The sequence below is a fragment of the Trachemys scripta genome, chromosome 3, assembly GCF_013100865.1.
Source record: "Trachemys scripta elegans isolate TJP31775 chromosome 3, CAS_Tse_1.0, whole genome shotgun sequence".
NCBI lineage: Eukaryota > Metazoa > Chordata > Testudines > Emydidae > Trachemys > Trachemys scripta.
Genome location: NC_048300.1, coordinates 177,841,570 through 177,856,663, shown reverse-complemented (window position 1 = coordinate 177,856,663; position 15,094 = coordinate 177,841,570). Strand labels below are relative to the sequence as shown.

Below are 15,094 nucleotides of genomic sequence, written 5' to 3'. Positions count from 1 at the left end.
AAATTTAATGACTATCACTGGTAGGTTGACAGACGTGGAAATTGGTTCTACAGAGAGTAGGTACAGAATGGGCAGTGATACTGCAGGTTTCTTCATCCTACCTATAGATGTTTCTCAAAGCTGGTGCACGGGGCTCAGCCCCAGGCATGAGAGAAGAGTTGAATCTTCATCTGCATTAAATCTATGGGGAAATGCTTCAATCTGCTAACAAAATGCCAATTTTAGTGACTGAATGTATTTGAGAGATTAGGCTGTCTGAAGGTACCCTCTGTATGAGTACTGTATGCTGTACTTGCATAGGAATGGATACTATGATCTAAGCATTATCTATCAACAACATCTATTGCTAGTATAAGCTAGTATAAAATCAGCAAAGCCCCTGTCTAGCACAGTTATTCCACATGGCGAAGCTTTCAGCATCCTGGCCCAAGTCATTTGCCATGTTACCAACAGTCCAGCCGATACTAACTTTCTGGTCGTTACTGAATCAAACAAATGACCGAAAGATATGCCATTACCGTTTCCCTTTACTGACCAAGTCCTCTGACTGTATTGAACATCTAAAGCATTAATATATCGTGTTTCAAGTGCATATGTACAATGTAGCTATTGAATATCCTAATTCTGCTGCTGCTTGTTCCCATGCATGTGCACGTTCCTTTTTTATAATGTGAAGGTTTTTGCCGTTTAAAAAAAAAAATTGGATAGCAAAATCAGGTAATTCATAATATGGAATAATTACCTTTTTAAATGGATAATTTAAAGAAAACTTGAACTGCAAAAGCTCTATTTTCTTACCCTTTTAAAACTTAAAACCAGCCAAAATCTTGCTCCATGATGGAGAACACACCTGCCAAGTTTCATCTTAAAGCTGAACTTTTGCAGCAAACTATAAAACCTGAAAATAGATGTTTATTATAGAAATGGTGATCCAATACCATTTGATGACTTTGGAATGTGAAAGTATGAAATATTCTGAAGTGATTGATATGACTCTCTATATACATATCTAAATAAGTAGTTTATTACCCAGCCTCTTTTCCTGTTGTTGAAAGAGCATGAATTATTTAAGAATTTCTTAAATATTTGGGATCACTTTTTACACGTCAGACATATGTACATGAAGTAGTATTCACACTTCAAAATCTGTTACAAAATTGAACCTTTCTGCTTAAGGAAAAAAATTAGTTATCATGTCACCTCTTGTATTTGAATGAATATGTATTTAATTTACTTGAGTGTCCAACCTTTAAAGCAATATTTATTTTACACACAGCTTATCTACTGGAGAAATAGAAGACAGAGCACAAAGTCTTGGTCTCTTTGAGACTTTGAAAACCAACCCTGAAGCCCTATATCAACACATGGCCAAATATGTTTACCCGGGTATTGAAGGCATAGATCACCAGCGGTTGCTTTATTATTTTACTCTCCTTGAAAACTGCGGCTGTTCAGAATTTGTAAAGCATGCTATCAAACCTGAAACTCACATACGACTGCTGAAAAAATTCAAGGCCGTTGCACCAGGTACGAGATTTATTGGTTTTGTACTTTATTTCTGTAGTTACTTATCACATTTATTCAGTTTTCTGAGTATTGACAAGGTCACACTTTCTAGTTTCAAATTATCAGGTGCTCTTTTATAAGCAAATCAGATAGATGCAGGGAGCTCAATAGGTTTCTTATGCCTCAGAGGAAAATTAGCCTAGTCTTTGGATTTATTGCATGTTTAGATTAGTCTTTCATAGCAAGCTACAGCAAAATGCATTGCTGAAAAAAAATTAAACAGTATTTTGATATTTCTAGTCTAGTAAATGTTAAATATTTTAGCTTCTAAAAATGTTATGTAAATATTAAATGTATCTTTGTATAATTGAAATGAAATTCTCCATTCTGCAAAAATATGGGTTACAGTGTATGAAGAGGCTTAAAAAACAAAAACAAGCACTTGAATAACTTACTGTGGGCAGAAATGCAGTTCATGTAAAATCTGTTCCTCTTAAACTACCTAAAATGCATTCTGTGTATTGGTGTGCCTATCAAAAATCTTAATTACATAATACATAATTTCATAGATGTTAAGCATTTTTCTTTTAAAGGTTCATTTTTTTTTAAATAATGTTGTTTGATATTACTTTATTCTGCAGAAAGGGATACAGTTTTAACTACTATTTTTCACCCAGCCTGGCAACAGGCATTTATGTAATTATATTTTTAAGCAGGGCTAATAGTGTCCCCATTATTAAAGTTGCCTGACACTACCCATTATAAGACCCTCTTTTCAGTTGTGTAGAACTTTGCCAAATTGTAATTGTTTGGTTTGAAACTTGACATCATAGGTGTCTGCCTCAAACTGAATGTTTTTAGAAAACATTTCAATACTATGACTATCTGGATGGCTCTGCTCTGGGGATGAATGAGGGTTGCATTGTAAATGAAGCGCTGTTTTAGCAACCCCATCTCATGCTGCAGAGATTGGAAGATGTGTTGTGAATAATACAGGGGATTGCAGGAAGAGAAAGGACTGTCTTATGGCTAAATCAGTCAAATGCAGCGTTGGATAATTGGATTCTATCCCGGCCAGTGCCAGAGAGTTCGTATGTGAAGCTAAGCAAGTCACTTAAAGTAAACTTTTCAGAGGTTCCCACTAATTGTTTGTGTTCCTCAGTTTTTTCAGTGCTCAACTTGGTCACGTGAGGTCTGATTTGCAGAAGTGCTTAGTCTTCGCGGCTACAACTGAAGTCAATGTTTTAAATGTACAAAGTGCTTTATAACGCTAAGAACTCTTTAAAAAAAAAAAATCAAGTCTTCAAGGCTTCTCAAGTTGAGCACCCAAAATTAGTCTACTGTTTGACCTTAATCTCTGTGCCTCAACCCCCCCAGTGGTAATGTAGAGATAATAATACTCCCTTATCGCACAGGGGTGTTGTGAAGATGGATTGATTAATTAAGCACTGAGATGCTATAGTAATGAAGGCCATAGGAAAGACCATGAGGATATTAATAATTCTGTCTTTATAGCAGGGTTTGAACAGTGTGCTGTAAATTAAGGCCTGAGGCTACACATTTAACTATGGGGACAAAACAGAATATTGAATACTACTCATTCAGTAAGCAGTTTGTCTGTGCACTGAATGAGGCAGGGGTCTTTTGGAAAAAATAGCATGTAATCATGAAATTAAAAACTGTCATAACAAATACACACAAAGGGGCCAAATTAAGGTTGTACAAATAGTTTTGTGGTATTTCCTAACTTTTGAGTATTTGACTTTGCAGCCTTAATAATGGTCTTGTACTATAGTTTTATGTGCAATATGTATATAAAATACATATGTACACACATGTTTACTTCACACGTGGTACTTGCAGCTCACACTCCCCTTTTCAATTGCTCACATCTTCCACAATAAAATTTAAGCCAAATTTTCATTTTTTGTAAGTCCAAATGTAATTTTTTGAAAGTTTGAGCAATTTTTTCTCTGCTATTCTCAATTAAATGTGCATTTAAAGAAATCATTATCAAAATTTTGCTTTTGGTTGATTTACTTGGCTAAGCCTAGAAACATCAAAATGTGATTGATTTCCAGACGTATATTGCATTTAAAAAACTAAGCCATGTCTGAAAAAATGTTATGAATCTTTTCAAAAATAGCACTTTTTTTTGTTTGTCTCTCCTTCGCTTTTTTTGTCATTAAGTACATCCAGCTCCATTAGTAGCGGAATTGAGGCTGGGAACTTGCAGAACTTCACAGAAGAGACAGCTATGAAAAACCATTAGCATAGGCCCAAGATTGAAGAATTTAAAAGTTCCAAAGCTGAACATATGTGGATTTCTTTATTTCCGTGTGTGTGTGTGTTCTAAATTGGGAAATTAAATGTAAAACCAAGTGTTATAACACTACTGCTGTAATAATAAGCATTCAGAAGTCAGGAAATTATAGAAATTAAGGTTGTTCCAGCAACTTTATCTTGTCATGGTGTAAATAATATTCTAATCTATCGTCTTTTTATGTAAATTTTTAATATATTATTGATTTGTTGTCAATGTATACCATTATGGGAGTAGTCTTAACATTTGCATGTCTTGGCTGCTGTTTACTTGCATCTTTAATCTTGATCTTGCCGAGTTGCTAGGGTGTTGTTTTTTTCCCCCATTTATCCACAGTCATAGCATTATTATTTGTACAGCATCAAAAATGTGCATAGAATTGTAAAGACAAAAGACGAAGTCCCTGCCCTGAGGAGCTTACAGTCTGAGGCTTTGTCTACACTACTGGGGTAAGTCAACCTATGTTACGCTATTCCAGCTACATGAATACTGTATCTGGAGTCAACGTAGCTTAGGTCGACTTACTGCAGTGTCTGCCCTTACCTTACTCCTCTCGTTCTGGGGGAGTACTGGAGTCGACAGGAAAGTGCTCTGCAGTCGATTTAACATCAGTAGGGGGAGGGATAGCTCAGTGGTTTGAGCATTGGCCTGCTAAACCCAGGGTTGTGAGTTCAATCCTTGAGGGGGCCACTTAGGGATCTGGGGCAAACTCAGTACTTGGTCCTGCTAGTGAAGGCAGGGGGCTGGACTCGATGACCTGTCAGGGTCCCTTCCAGTTCTAGGAGATAGGTATATCTCCATTAAAAAAAAAAAAAATTGCAGCAGCGCATGCCCCAGTAAGTGTAGACATGGCCTAAGGCTCCCTGAGTTCAAGGAGACTATTGATAGTTAAGCATGTATAAGAATTTCCAGAAGGGCCCAAGTGAAAGCAACATGTTTGAAGGATGTAGATAAACCTATCTGACAAGAGAGAGTATGGGGCTGAGTGGGAGGGCTATAGTGTAAAGTAATGCTACTGAAGATGTTCCACCAATCTCTCAGGGTTAAGGTTTTTGGACGGAGCCGGGCTTGTTTACTTTTCTTCAGAGACAGGCACACTATGTCTTTGTCTTCACTGACACATAGTGTTTTTACAGCAAGATGACTAACATGATTATTATCTCATCATAAAATCCTAAATGGAGACAAGGCATTTGTAGTTCTTTTCATGAGGTAGCTAGAGAAGGTTAGTACTACCCCCTGGCAATGGGTGACCTTGCCTAGTTTATGTCTCTGTAAAACTAGTGTTTTGTCTCCACTATGTTTTTACAGCGAGATAGCTCATGCACGTTAGTTTTCCCATGGTAGAAGCATACTTTTTGTTAGTGAAGGCAGAGGAGCAGAATCAAGTTTTGTAGGCTTTACAGGAATTTATGTATATTTGTAGCCATAGATGTTTCTGTATATGCGCTTGCTTCTCTATGGATAAACACATACACCTCTACCCCGATATAACGCAATATAACACAAATTCGGATATAACGCGGTAACGGGGCGGGGGGGGGGGGGTGCTGCACACTCCGGTGGATCAAAGCAAGTTCAATACAACGCAGTTTCACCTATAACGTGGTAAGATTTTTTGGCTCCCGAGGACAGCGTTATATCGAGGCAGAGGTGTATATCTATATGTACTTGGTATGGGACTTGAATAATTAAAAAAAAAATGATAATGTTTCTTGACAGACTGTTATCACTAGGAGTTTAAACCTGTTGATTATCAGCAAATAGAGGCATCAATAGCCCTTTCTACATTACAGTCTGTCAACATGCATCAGCCCTAAGTTAGAATAGACTTTGTCTGTGGAGATGATAGCTCTGTCAGTGCTCTTTCAGTCCTTGTTTTTTTTTTTTTTTTTTTTTGTACATAGAATGCCAAATACAGTCCTACCTGTTGAATAGATGCAACTTTAATAACTACTTTTGTTTTTCTCTTTCTGCCAATAGATCTCAATTACAAAAAACTAACAGATGAAAATGTGAGCCCTCTGGGAGTATTGCAGCCCATCCTTACAAGTCAGAACATCTTATCCATTTCCAAACTCGCTCCCAAAATCCCTGAGAAAGATGGTAGTATGCTCTCTCCAAGCTCTGTTTACACCATCTGGTTACAAAAACTCTTCTGGAATGGTGATCACAAGCTCATTAAAAAAGCACCAGAAACAATACCAGAGTGGTTAAGTGCATATGATACATGTGCAAAGTACTTTGATAGACTCTACCCAGGAGATATTGTCACTTTCATTGATGACATTACCTTTTCTTCAAAGGCTGTCACCAAGGTAAATATAATCCCTTTTACAAAAAAATTGCAAGTATGGTTAAGCTGCTTAGATAATAAGTTTCATACAGATAGTCCATATCTCATTTTTATCACTTTTTCTTCTAGGGAAATGTTGAATTAATACACTATATTAAAAAACAAAAACAAACAAACAAAATCCCAAACCTTAATTTTCATGTCTAAAATTGCTACTGTGGAAAGAAAATTCGTGTTTTAATTTTACATTTTTATCAGCCTAAATTGATGATAGGTTCATCCTCCCAGTGAAAGAAATATTTTCATGGTCCTCCAAAGTCTCCATGATCCAGGCCTAGCAGAGAAATAGGGAAATGTTTTTCACTGGTGCAAATCTGAAAATCTAAATTTGCTCCAAGTGTCCATTAACTCCAAACCCAAGGATAATGGTCTGCATTTCTTGGATTAGTTAGAGATCTAATTTACTACTAGGACATGAGAACTCAATATAGAATGAATGTCTGATGCCCTTTTCATGGCCTACAGTTACAATATAAAAGGATCCAAAAGATACCTGATGCCACAATTTCCATATGGCTGAAAGCCTGCTATTACAGTGTCTTACAAGAAGATGCTGCCTTCAGGGCCCAAGCTCATTCTGATGAATCCGTAGTAACTTCTTCCACAAGGGCTTCTTATGAGGAGGTCTGTAAAGTAAAATCACCTGGGCCTTGTTTCACACCTTTGCTACCCCGCTCTATGCCAACTAAGGCAAAAGCCTCACACATTACCTTTGATTCCAGAATCCTGAATGCTGTTGTCTCTAACCCTATATCTTAAAAAAGGATGATGAGAATTCTTCCTCCTCCTCCTCCTCCTTATTTCCTGTAGTTATTCATTCTGGTTAATCAGTTGTCATTCCCTGCTTTTTTTTGGATATTACTATTTATTATTTCCCCGCAGCTCATTCCGACTGGCTTATGACCCCTCTGCTTTTTTCTACATTAGTATTTGCTTGATCAAAATTTTCACTTTCTGTAGCACAATTGGAGCACTAGTGTAGACTAGGTGCTACCAGCGTTGAAATAACTGTCATCTAGACCAACTGATTTCTACATCTCTAGCTATGTTCTTCAAGTCTATCTTCTTCTCATAAGAATGGCCATGCTGGATCAGACCACTGGTCCAACTAGCCCAGTATCCTTTCTTTCGACAGTGGCCAGTGCTAGATACTTCAGAGAGAATGAACAGAACAGGTAATCATCAAGTGATCCATCCCCTGTCATCCAATCCCAGCTTCTGGCAGTCAGAGGTTTAGGGAAACCATGGGGTTGTGTTCCTGACTATCTTGGCTAACAGTCATTCATGGACCTATCCTATCGGGGTAACTGGTTTGATGGATAGGGGGAATGTAGTGGACATAATATGGACATATACCTGGACTTCAGTAGGCGTTTGATGCAGTCATGACATTCTGATAAGTAAGCTGGAGAAATGTGGGCTTGACAGAACTACCATTGAGTGGATACATAATTGATTAAACAACCGCAAACAAAGAGTAACTATTGTGTTGTTTAACATCTTTATTAGTGACCTGGGTCTTGGAATATAGAGCATACTATCAAATTTGCAAACGACACAGTCTAGGGGGGTTGCCAACACTTTGGAGGATAGTACTAAAATTCAAAGGGATCTTGATAAATTGGAGAACTAGGCTATAGTCAACAAAATGAAATTCAACAAAGACAAATGTAAGGTGCTACACTTAGGGAAGAAAAAATAAATTGAGAATAACGTAAGAACGGCCATACTGGGTCAGCTCAAATCTCCATCTAACCCAGTATTCTGTCTTTTGACAGTGGCCAATGCCAGGTGCCCCAGAGGGAATGAACAGAACAGGTAATCATCAAGTGATCCATCCCCTGTCGCCCATTTCCAGCTTCTGGCAAACAGGCTAGGTGCACCATCCCTGCCCATCCTGGCTAATAACTATTGATGGATCTATCATCCATGAATGTATCTAGTTCTTTTTTGAACTCTGTTATAGTCTTGGCATTCACAACATCCTCTGGCAAGGAGTTACACAGGTTGACTGTGTATTGTGTGGAAAAAATACTTCCTTTTGTTTTGTTTTGTTTTGTTTTTTTAAAAAACCTGTTGCCTATTAATTTCATTTGCTGACCCCTAGTTCTTGTGTTGTGAGATGGGGTAAATAACACTTCCTCATTTACTTTCTCCACACCAGTCATGATTTTATAGACCTCTATCATATCTTCCCTTAGTCATCTTTTTTTTCCAAGTTGAAAGGTCTCAGACTTATTAGTCTATCCTCATATGGCAGATGCTCCATACATACTTATTTTTGTTGCCCTTTTCTGAACCTTTTCCAAGTCCAATATATCTTTTTTTGAGATGGGGCAACCACATCTGCATGCAGTATTCAAGATGTGTATGAACTGTGTATTTATATAGAGGTAATATGATATTTTCTGTATTATTATCTATCCCTTTCTTAATGATTCCCAACAAACTGTTCACATTTTTGACGGCTTCTGCGCATTGAGTGGATATTTACAGAGAACTATTCACAATGACTCCAAGATCTCTTTCTTGAGTGGTAACAGCTAAGTTAGACCCCATCATTTTTTACGTATAGTTGAGATTATGTTTTCCAGTGTGTATTACTTTTATTTACATTTATCAACATTGAATTTCATCTGCCATTTTGTTGCCCAGTCATCCAGGTTTGAGAGATCTTTTTGTAGCTCTTCGCAGTCTGCCTGGGACTTAACTATCTTGAGTAGTTTTGTATCATCTGCAGATTTTGCCACCTCACTGTTTACCCCTTTTTTTAGATCATTTATGAATATGTTGAATAGGACTGGGCCCAGTACAGACTCCTGGGGGACACCACTATTTACCTCTCTCTATTCTGAAAACTGACCATTTATTCCTACCCTTTGTTTCCTATCTTTTAACTGGTTACCAATCTATGAGAGGACCTTCCCTCTTACCGCAAGACTTTGGTTACCAAGATTACTTTGCTTAATAGTTTTTGGTGAGGGACCTTGTCAAAGCCTTGCTAAAAATCTAAATACACTGGATACTAAATAGCTGGCTTGGCAGCAGCATTGCTGAGAAGGATCTGGGAGTTGTAGTGGATCACAACTTCAGCACAAGTCAGCAGTGCCAATGCTGTTGCAAAAAACAAATGCAATTTTAGGTTGCATTAACAGAGGCATAGAATGGAAGTCATAGGAAGTGATAATATCGCTCTACTCGGCGGTGGTTAGGTCTCAGCTGGCGTACTGTGTTCAGTTTGTCACCAATGTATAGAAAGGATGTAGAGAAACTGGAGAGGATCAACAAAGATGGCAAGCAACAAAGATGATCAAAGGGTTGGCATACAAGCCATATGAGCAAAGGCCGAAGGAACTGGGTATGTTTAGTTTGGAAAGAGGAGATTTGGGGGTGGGACGGGGGCATGATAGCAGATTTCAAACACTTGAAAGGCTGCCATAGAAAAAAATTGAGAAAAGTTATTCTCTCTTGCCGCAGAGGGCAGGACAAGAGGCCGTGGGTTCAAACTACAGCATAGCAGATTTAAATTAAATATCAGAAAAATCTTCCTAACTGTAAAAACAGTAGGACAATAGTACAGACTGCATAGGGAGGTTGTGAAAGATCCTTCGGTGGAGGTTTTCAAAAAAAGTCTGGATAACCATCTGTCTTGGATGGTTTAGACAGAACTAATCCTGCATCTTGGCAAGGGGGTTAGACTAGGTGACCCTTGCTGTCCCTTCTAACCCTATGGTTCTATGATTCTGTGATGCTCCATGAACTTATCCAGTTCTTTTTTGAACCCAGTTTTAGTTTTGGCCTTCACAACACTTCCTGGCAACAAGTTCCAGAGGTTGACACTACACTGTGTGAAGTACTTCCTTCATGTTAGTTTTAAACCTGCTGCCTTTTAATTTCATTGGGTGACCCCTGGTTCATGTGTTATGTTAATGAGTAAATAACACTTCCTTATTCACTTTCTCCACACCATTCATGATTTTGTAGACCTCTATTATATACCCTTGTAGTCATCTCTTCTCTAATCTTTTCTCTATCTCTGGCCAGCCAGGTCACCCAACACCGTGTTTATCTCTCTTCCCCTCTCCAATATGTCAGCTGGTTGCTGCACCATGTTCATCTATAGCCCTTTCCTCTTCCCCTCTCAATACACCTAATGGAAGTGTATTATGAAAATATTACTGACCGGTATTTTCTGAAAACTTCTATCACTCTTATTTTTAGCTCTGTTTGTTCCCCTCACTTTTAATTTATCAGCGTTAAAATACTACTTACTGCATATCAGCTATCTTTAGATTCTAACTTTTTATAGCCTTATAATTATAATAATAATTATTATTATAATAATATTATTCCCTGTCCACCCCTCACTTCAAACCATATCCCATTTAGAATCTGTATTAGTCATGTAATGATCTTCCACATCCACTTACTCCTTTAGCCTTCAGCTCTCTGATCTTTTAGCAGCTTTGAAACAAATCTAATGTATCCTTTTTCTCTATAGCTATCTTTAAAATATTGGTTCTATTTGGAATTAAAATAGGGATGTGATTCTAAATGCATTGAAAACCAGTGAATGGATAAATTGAAGTCCTCAAATTTTTTAAAGAAATTACCCTACAAATTTCAAAAATAGGAGTCCGCTCTGATTAGGTTAGGAAGAGAGGTTAAACCAATAGTTCTTTGACACATTATTTATAAGTGACACTATCAACCTGTTTAGAGACATATTTATCCATATTAAAGATATAAATCCCAAACCAGGGATGCTGCATGAAATATAAATTTCTTAAAGAAAGCCACAGTATGTGGCCTAAATAAGATGAGTCACTTCTTACATACCTTTTATCATGGATTTTACCTGAAAGATACCTGACTATAATTCATAGCTGCCAAGTTTCTGCAGCTGCATGTGAGACATTTATCTACCCCCCCCGCCCCCCTCCGGGTGCCCTCTGCTCCTAAGTGGTAGGACCAGACCATGCCTGAGTGTCCACATCTCTCATATACACACAGGGCTACACTTACTCATGTTACTGTGAGAGAAGTGATTAGAGACACTCTCACTGGCAAGTGTCACACATGGAGCTGCACGATGCCAACATGGGGCAGGCCTGCCAACAGAAATAGGGAGACTTTTGAGGGGTCTTGGAAGGTGAAGCAACAAAACAATTGTATGGGGGGAGCTCATAGTCCTCCATGACAAAATTGTGAGATGTCCTCTTCCACACCACAATAAGTTTATTGCTGCCACCCTTTTCTCCTCTAAAATCAACTCCCTATCTTTGTATAGGCCCCTGCTTCTCCCAGCATTTCTCAGGATCCTCCCTGGTCCAGCTGGATCTTTCCTTTCCTTAACTGTGAGAGGAACAGCAGGAGGAATGGGAGCCCTAGGGAGGGGTAGGGTTACCAGCTGTCTAATGGCACAAACTCAAACACTCTTGCCTCTCCCCTGCCCCTTACCCGAGGCCATGCCTCCGCCCCACCCCTTCTCTGAGTCCCTGTCCCCCACTCACTTTATCCCCCTCTCCCTCACTTGCTGTACCCCACCCTCACTCACTTTCACCAGGCTGGGGCTGGGGGTACGGGCTCTGGGCTGGGGGGTTGGGCTGAGGGGTTCGGAGTGTGGGAGGGGGCTCCGGGCTGAACCTGGGGTGCAGAAGGGGGTGCGGGCTCTAGGATGGAGGCTTGGGTGCGGGAGGGGGCTCCGGACTGGTGCAGGTGGGGGTGAGGGATGCGGACTCTGGCCGGGCAGTGTTTATCTCGGGCGGCTCCCCGGAAGCAACCGGCATGTCTGGCTCCAAGGCTCGGGGCGGCCAAACAGCTCTGTGCGCTGCCCCTGCTTGCAGGCACCACCCCTGCCGCTCCCATTGGCTAGGGTTCCTTGCTGTGGAGTCGGCACTCGGGGGAGGGCAGCGCGCAGAGACCCTCAGGCCGCCCCTGTGTCTAGAAGCCTTACAGATGTGCCAGTCACTTCCGGGAACCGTGTGGAGCCAGGGCAGGTTAGGGAGCCTGTCATAGCCCCGCTGCACCACCAACTGGACTTCTAGCAGCCTATTCAAATCTCCCAGATGGCTTTCAATAGCCACCGGGAAATTGAGGCTGATTTCGGGAGACTCCTGGCCAATCCGGGAGAGTTGGCAACCCAAGGAAGGGGTATGTAACAGAGGCCCATTTCTGCCCTTGTCCTCTTCCTTGCAGAAACCACATGACCTCCACTGGGTGTGCTCTCATTGAAACTTTATTTCAATCCCCTTTCACCAACGTAACCACGGTTCCCAGTGCTCCGCCTAGTTACGATATTTGCTGAGCATTAGGTCCGCTCAACAGGACCTGAGGGGAACAGGCCCCGGCTAGCCCTGTTGCTCCCTCTTTACCATGCATTTCCTCCCTGTGCTTCCTTTAATCAGTCCTAGGTTGATGGGACCAATTAAGTTTTTACCCCACCCAGCCCACTCGCCTGATCAGATAATTGCCCCCAATCAGCTTCTCCTGGGGCACTAATTAGCTCACCTACCCACTCCCTGCACTCTCTTACTGGGTGAAATAGGCAGATGGGATGGGGAGGTTGAGCACGAGGATTCAGAGTGATTTCCCATAGCAGCATTACAGAAAGACTTGTACATTGCTCTTCTGACAAAAAAAGACAATGCATGCCTGTTGGAGAGGTGTTGTCTTCAGATGCCTCTCTATAGCAACAGGGGTGGGAAGAAGACATTGAAATGGGGGAGACGCACGACAAGCCAAAACAGTAGAAAGACTTCTCTGAATTGGAAAGTGTCCCTCTGAAACAGGAGGGACAGCTTTGGGTCATGGAGACTTAATCCTTTCTCCGTCATGGAGAAGAGAGTTGAGAGACACAGGGACTCAGTGCTGACCTCAGACCGGGAGGGAGAGATTTGGTAGGAAGGACTCCACACCTTCCCATGTGTAATGACAAAGAGCTGGGTAGTTGATAGGCAGGCCTCTTTTCGTCCCCTCCAATTCATCCCCTTAAAGGGACAGCACTATTTCACTTTGGCATGAGGGTTTCCCTTAACTGTGTGGCATCACAACTATTCTAGCAGAGAATATAAAATAAAAACGAAATGCATGACTGTGATATGAGGCATGACACTTGCGTATACGTCATGCGTACACGTGCATGCAGAGATAACAGTAAACGTGAACTGTATGTGAAGGATGCTGCAGCTGCTGGGTAGTATGATACCACTGCTGATTTTTCACTGTTGGTGTGAATGTATTGAAAGTGGGGGAGGCGCAAGAAGAAAGAAGGATGAATTGGGTGGCGGTGGAGAGGGGAAGAGAATTAATGAATTTCGGAAGGAAGAAAATTGATACATTGCAGGGGGCAAGTGGTTGAATGGAAAGGTGGATGGATGAGGAGTGAGTGAGTGGCTGGGTGGTGTGGTCTTCTAGTGCATATGAGAAATAGATGTGAGGTGTGTGTGAGACAGTGAACAACTAATCTGAGGGATGCTCATGAAAGGAAGAATTTGCTGTACAGTGTGAACATGTGTACATTGGTGTGTGCAAGAGAATTGTTCTGTGTACATATGTGCAGATTGTGTAAAAGAAAATGTGGTTTTTTTAATAGCTTTGCACGATTGGTATAAAGTATTACATTAATTTCTAATTATAGCAGTTTTTGTGAAACTCTACTTCTGCAATCATGTGTGACTTCCAGTGGGGAGTAAAAAACAAGATGTTCTTGCGAATGTCGTGATATTTAAAGATGCAACATATCTTGACCTGACAGGGCTTAAAACATTCTGCAGACAGACTCAAATGGGAAATATTCAAACTTCTGCACTGCTTTTTGTATGGTGTTTTGCTATTCATTCATCTATATGCCTCAGATCAGAATTAATCTTATGCTATACTAGTATTTTATATTGCAAAATTTAAAACATTATCTACCTGAATGTAACAATACCCCTAGCTGGACTGTCTGCAGGGATTGATCTAAATCATGGGTGGTCAAACTTTTTGGTCCGAGGGCCACATCTGGGTGGGGAAATTGTATTCAGGGCCGGCCCAGGGGGTTGGGGTGCGGGCAGGAGTGTGGAGTGTGGGAGTGGGGGCGGTGTGCAGGAAGGGGCTCAGGGCCAGGGATTGGGGCAGAGGAGGGGTGTGGGGCATATGAGGGGGCTCAGGGAAGGAGGTTGGGGTGCAGGAGGGGTGCGCAGTGCAGGCGGGGGGCTTGGGGCGGGGAGTGGGGGGGCAGTGGGGTGCAGGAGGGGTTTGGGCTCCGGGGTGGCAGCGGCACACACTGGGGCCAGGGCAGGATCCCTGCACATCTGCCCTGTCCCCGGCCCCGCACTGCTCCAGAAAGCGCTGCAGCCCCTGAGCGAGGGCGGGCAGAGGGCTCTGTGTGTGCTGCCCCTGCCGTGCTTCCAGGCACTTCCCTCAAAGCTCCCATTGGCCACGGTTCCCCTTTCCCGGCCAATGGGAGCTGCGGGGGGCGGTGCCTGGAGGCGAGGGCCCGGGGGTCGCAGGGATGTTGGGCTGGCTGCTGCTGAAAGTGGCGCAGGGCCTGTGGCGCCACGGGGGGCAATCCTGCGGGCCGGATTCAAAGCCTCAAGGGGCCAGATCCGACCCGCGGGCTGTAGTTTGCCCACCCCTGATCTAAATGCATAAACCTCTACTGCTGCAGATAAAAGACCAGATCCATTAGCTTAGAGACAATAGCAGACCCATTTGGCACAGACTATCATGTATTATGTTTGTACAGTGCCTAGCATTACTGAAATATAAATGTTAAAGAAAAATAATAGGGTATAGCCACAAAAGAGGGTTAAAGAGCCACTCTGAAACAGTGTGAGTTACATAAAAAGGGAGTTCCTCCCCCCCCCCCCACACACCCCATTTCAGGTTTTCTAATTGTTCTCTGAAATTGTTGCCTCTGTTTA

At 41.5% G+C, this 15,094-nt stretch overlaps 1 protein-coding gene across 1 annotated transcript in view; it reads left to right on the top strand.

Annotated features, from left to right (window-relative positions):
• NBAS (NBAS subunit of NRZ tethering complex) overlaps positions 1 to 15,094 on the top strand; it is a 343,164-nt gene that overhangs the window by 230,838 nt on the left and 97,232 nt on the right. Inside the window, exons 43-44 of the mRNA XM_034766908.1 lie at positions 1,277 to 1,527; positions 5,813 to 6,147. Coding sequence (XP_034622799.1) covers positions 1,277 to 1,527; positions 5,813 to 6,147 — 586 coding nt within the window. The remainder of the gene's footprint in view (positions 1 to 1,276; positions 1,528 to 5,812; positions 6,148 to 15,094) is intronic.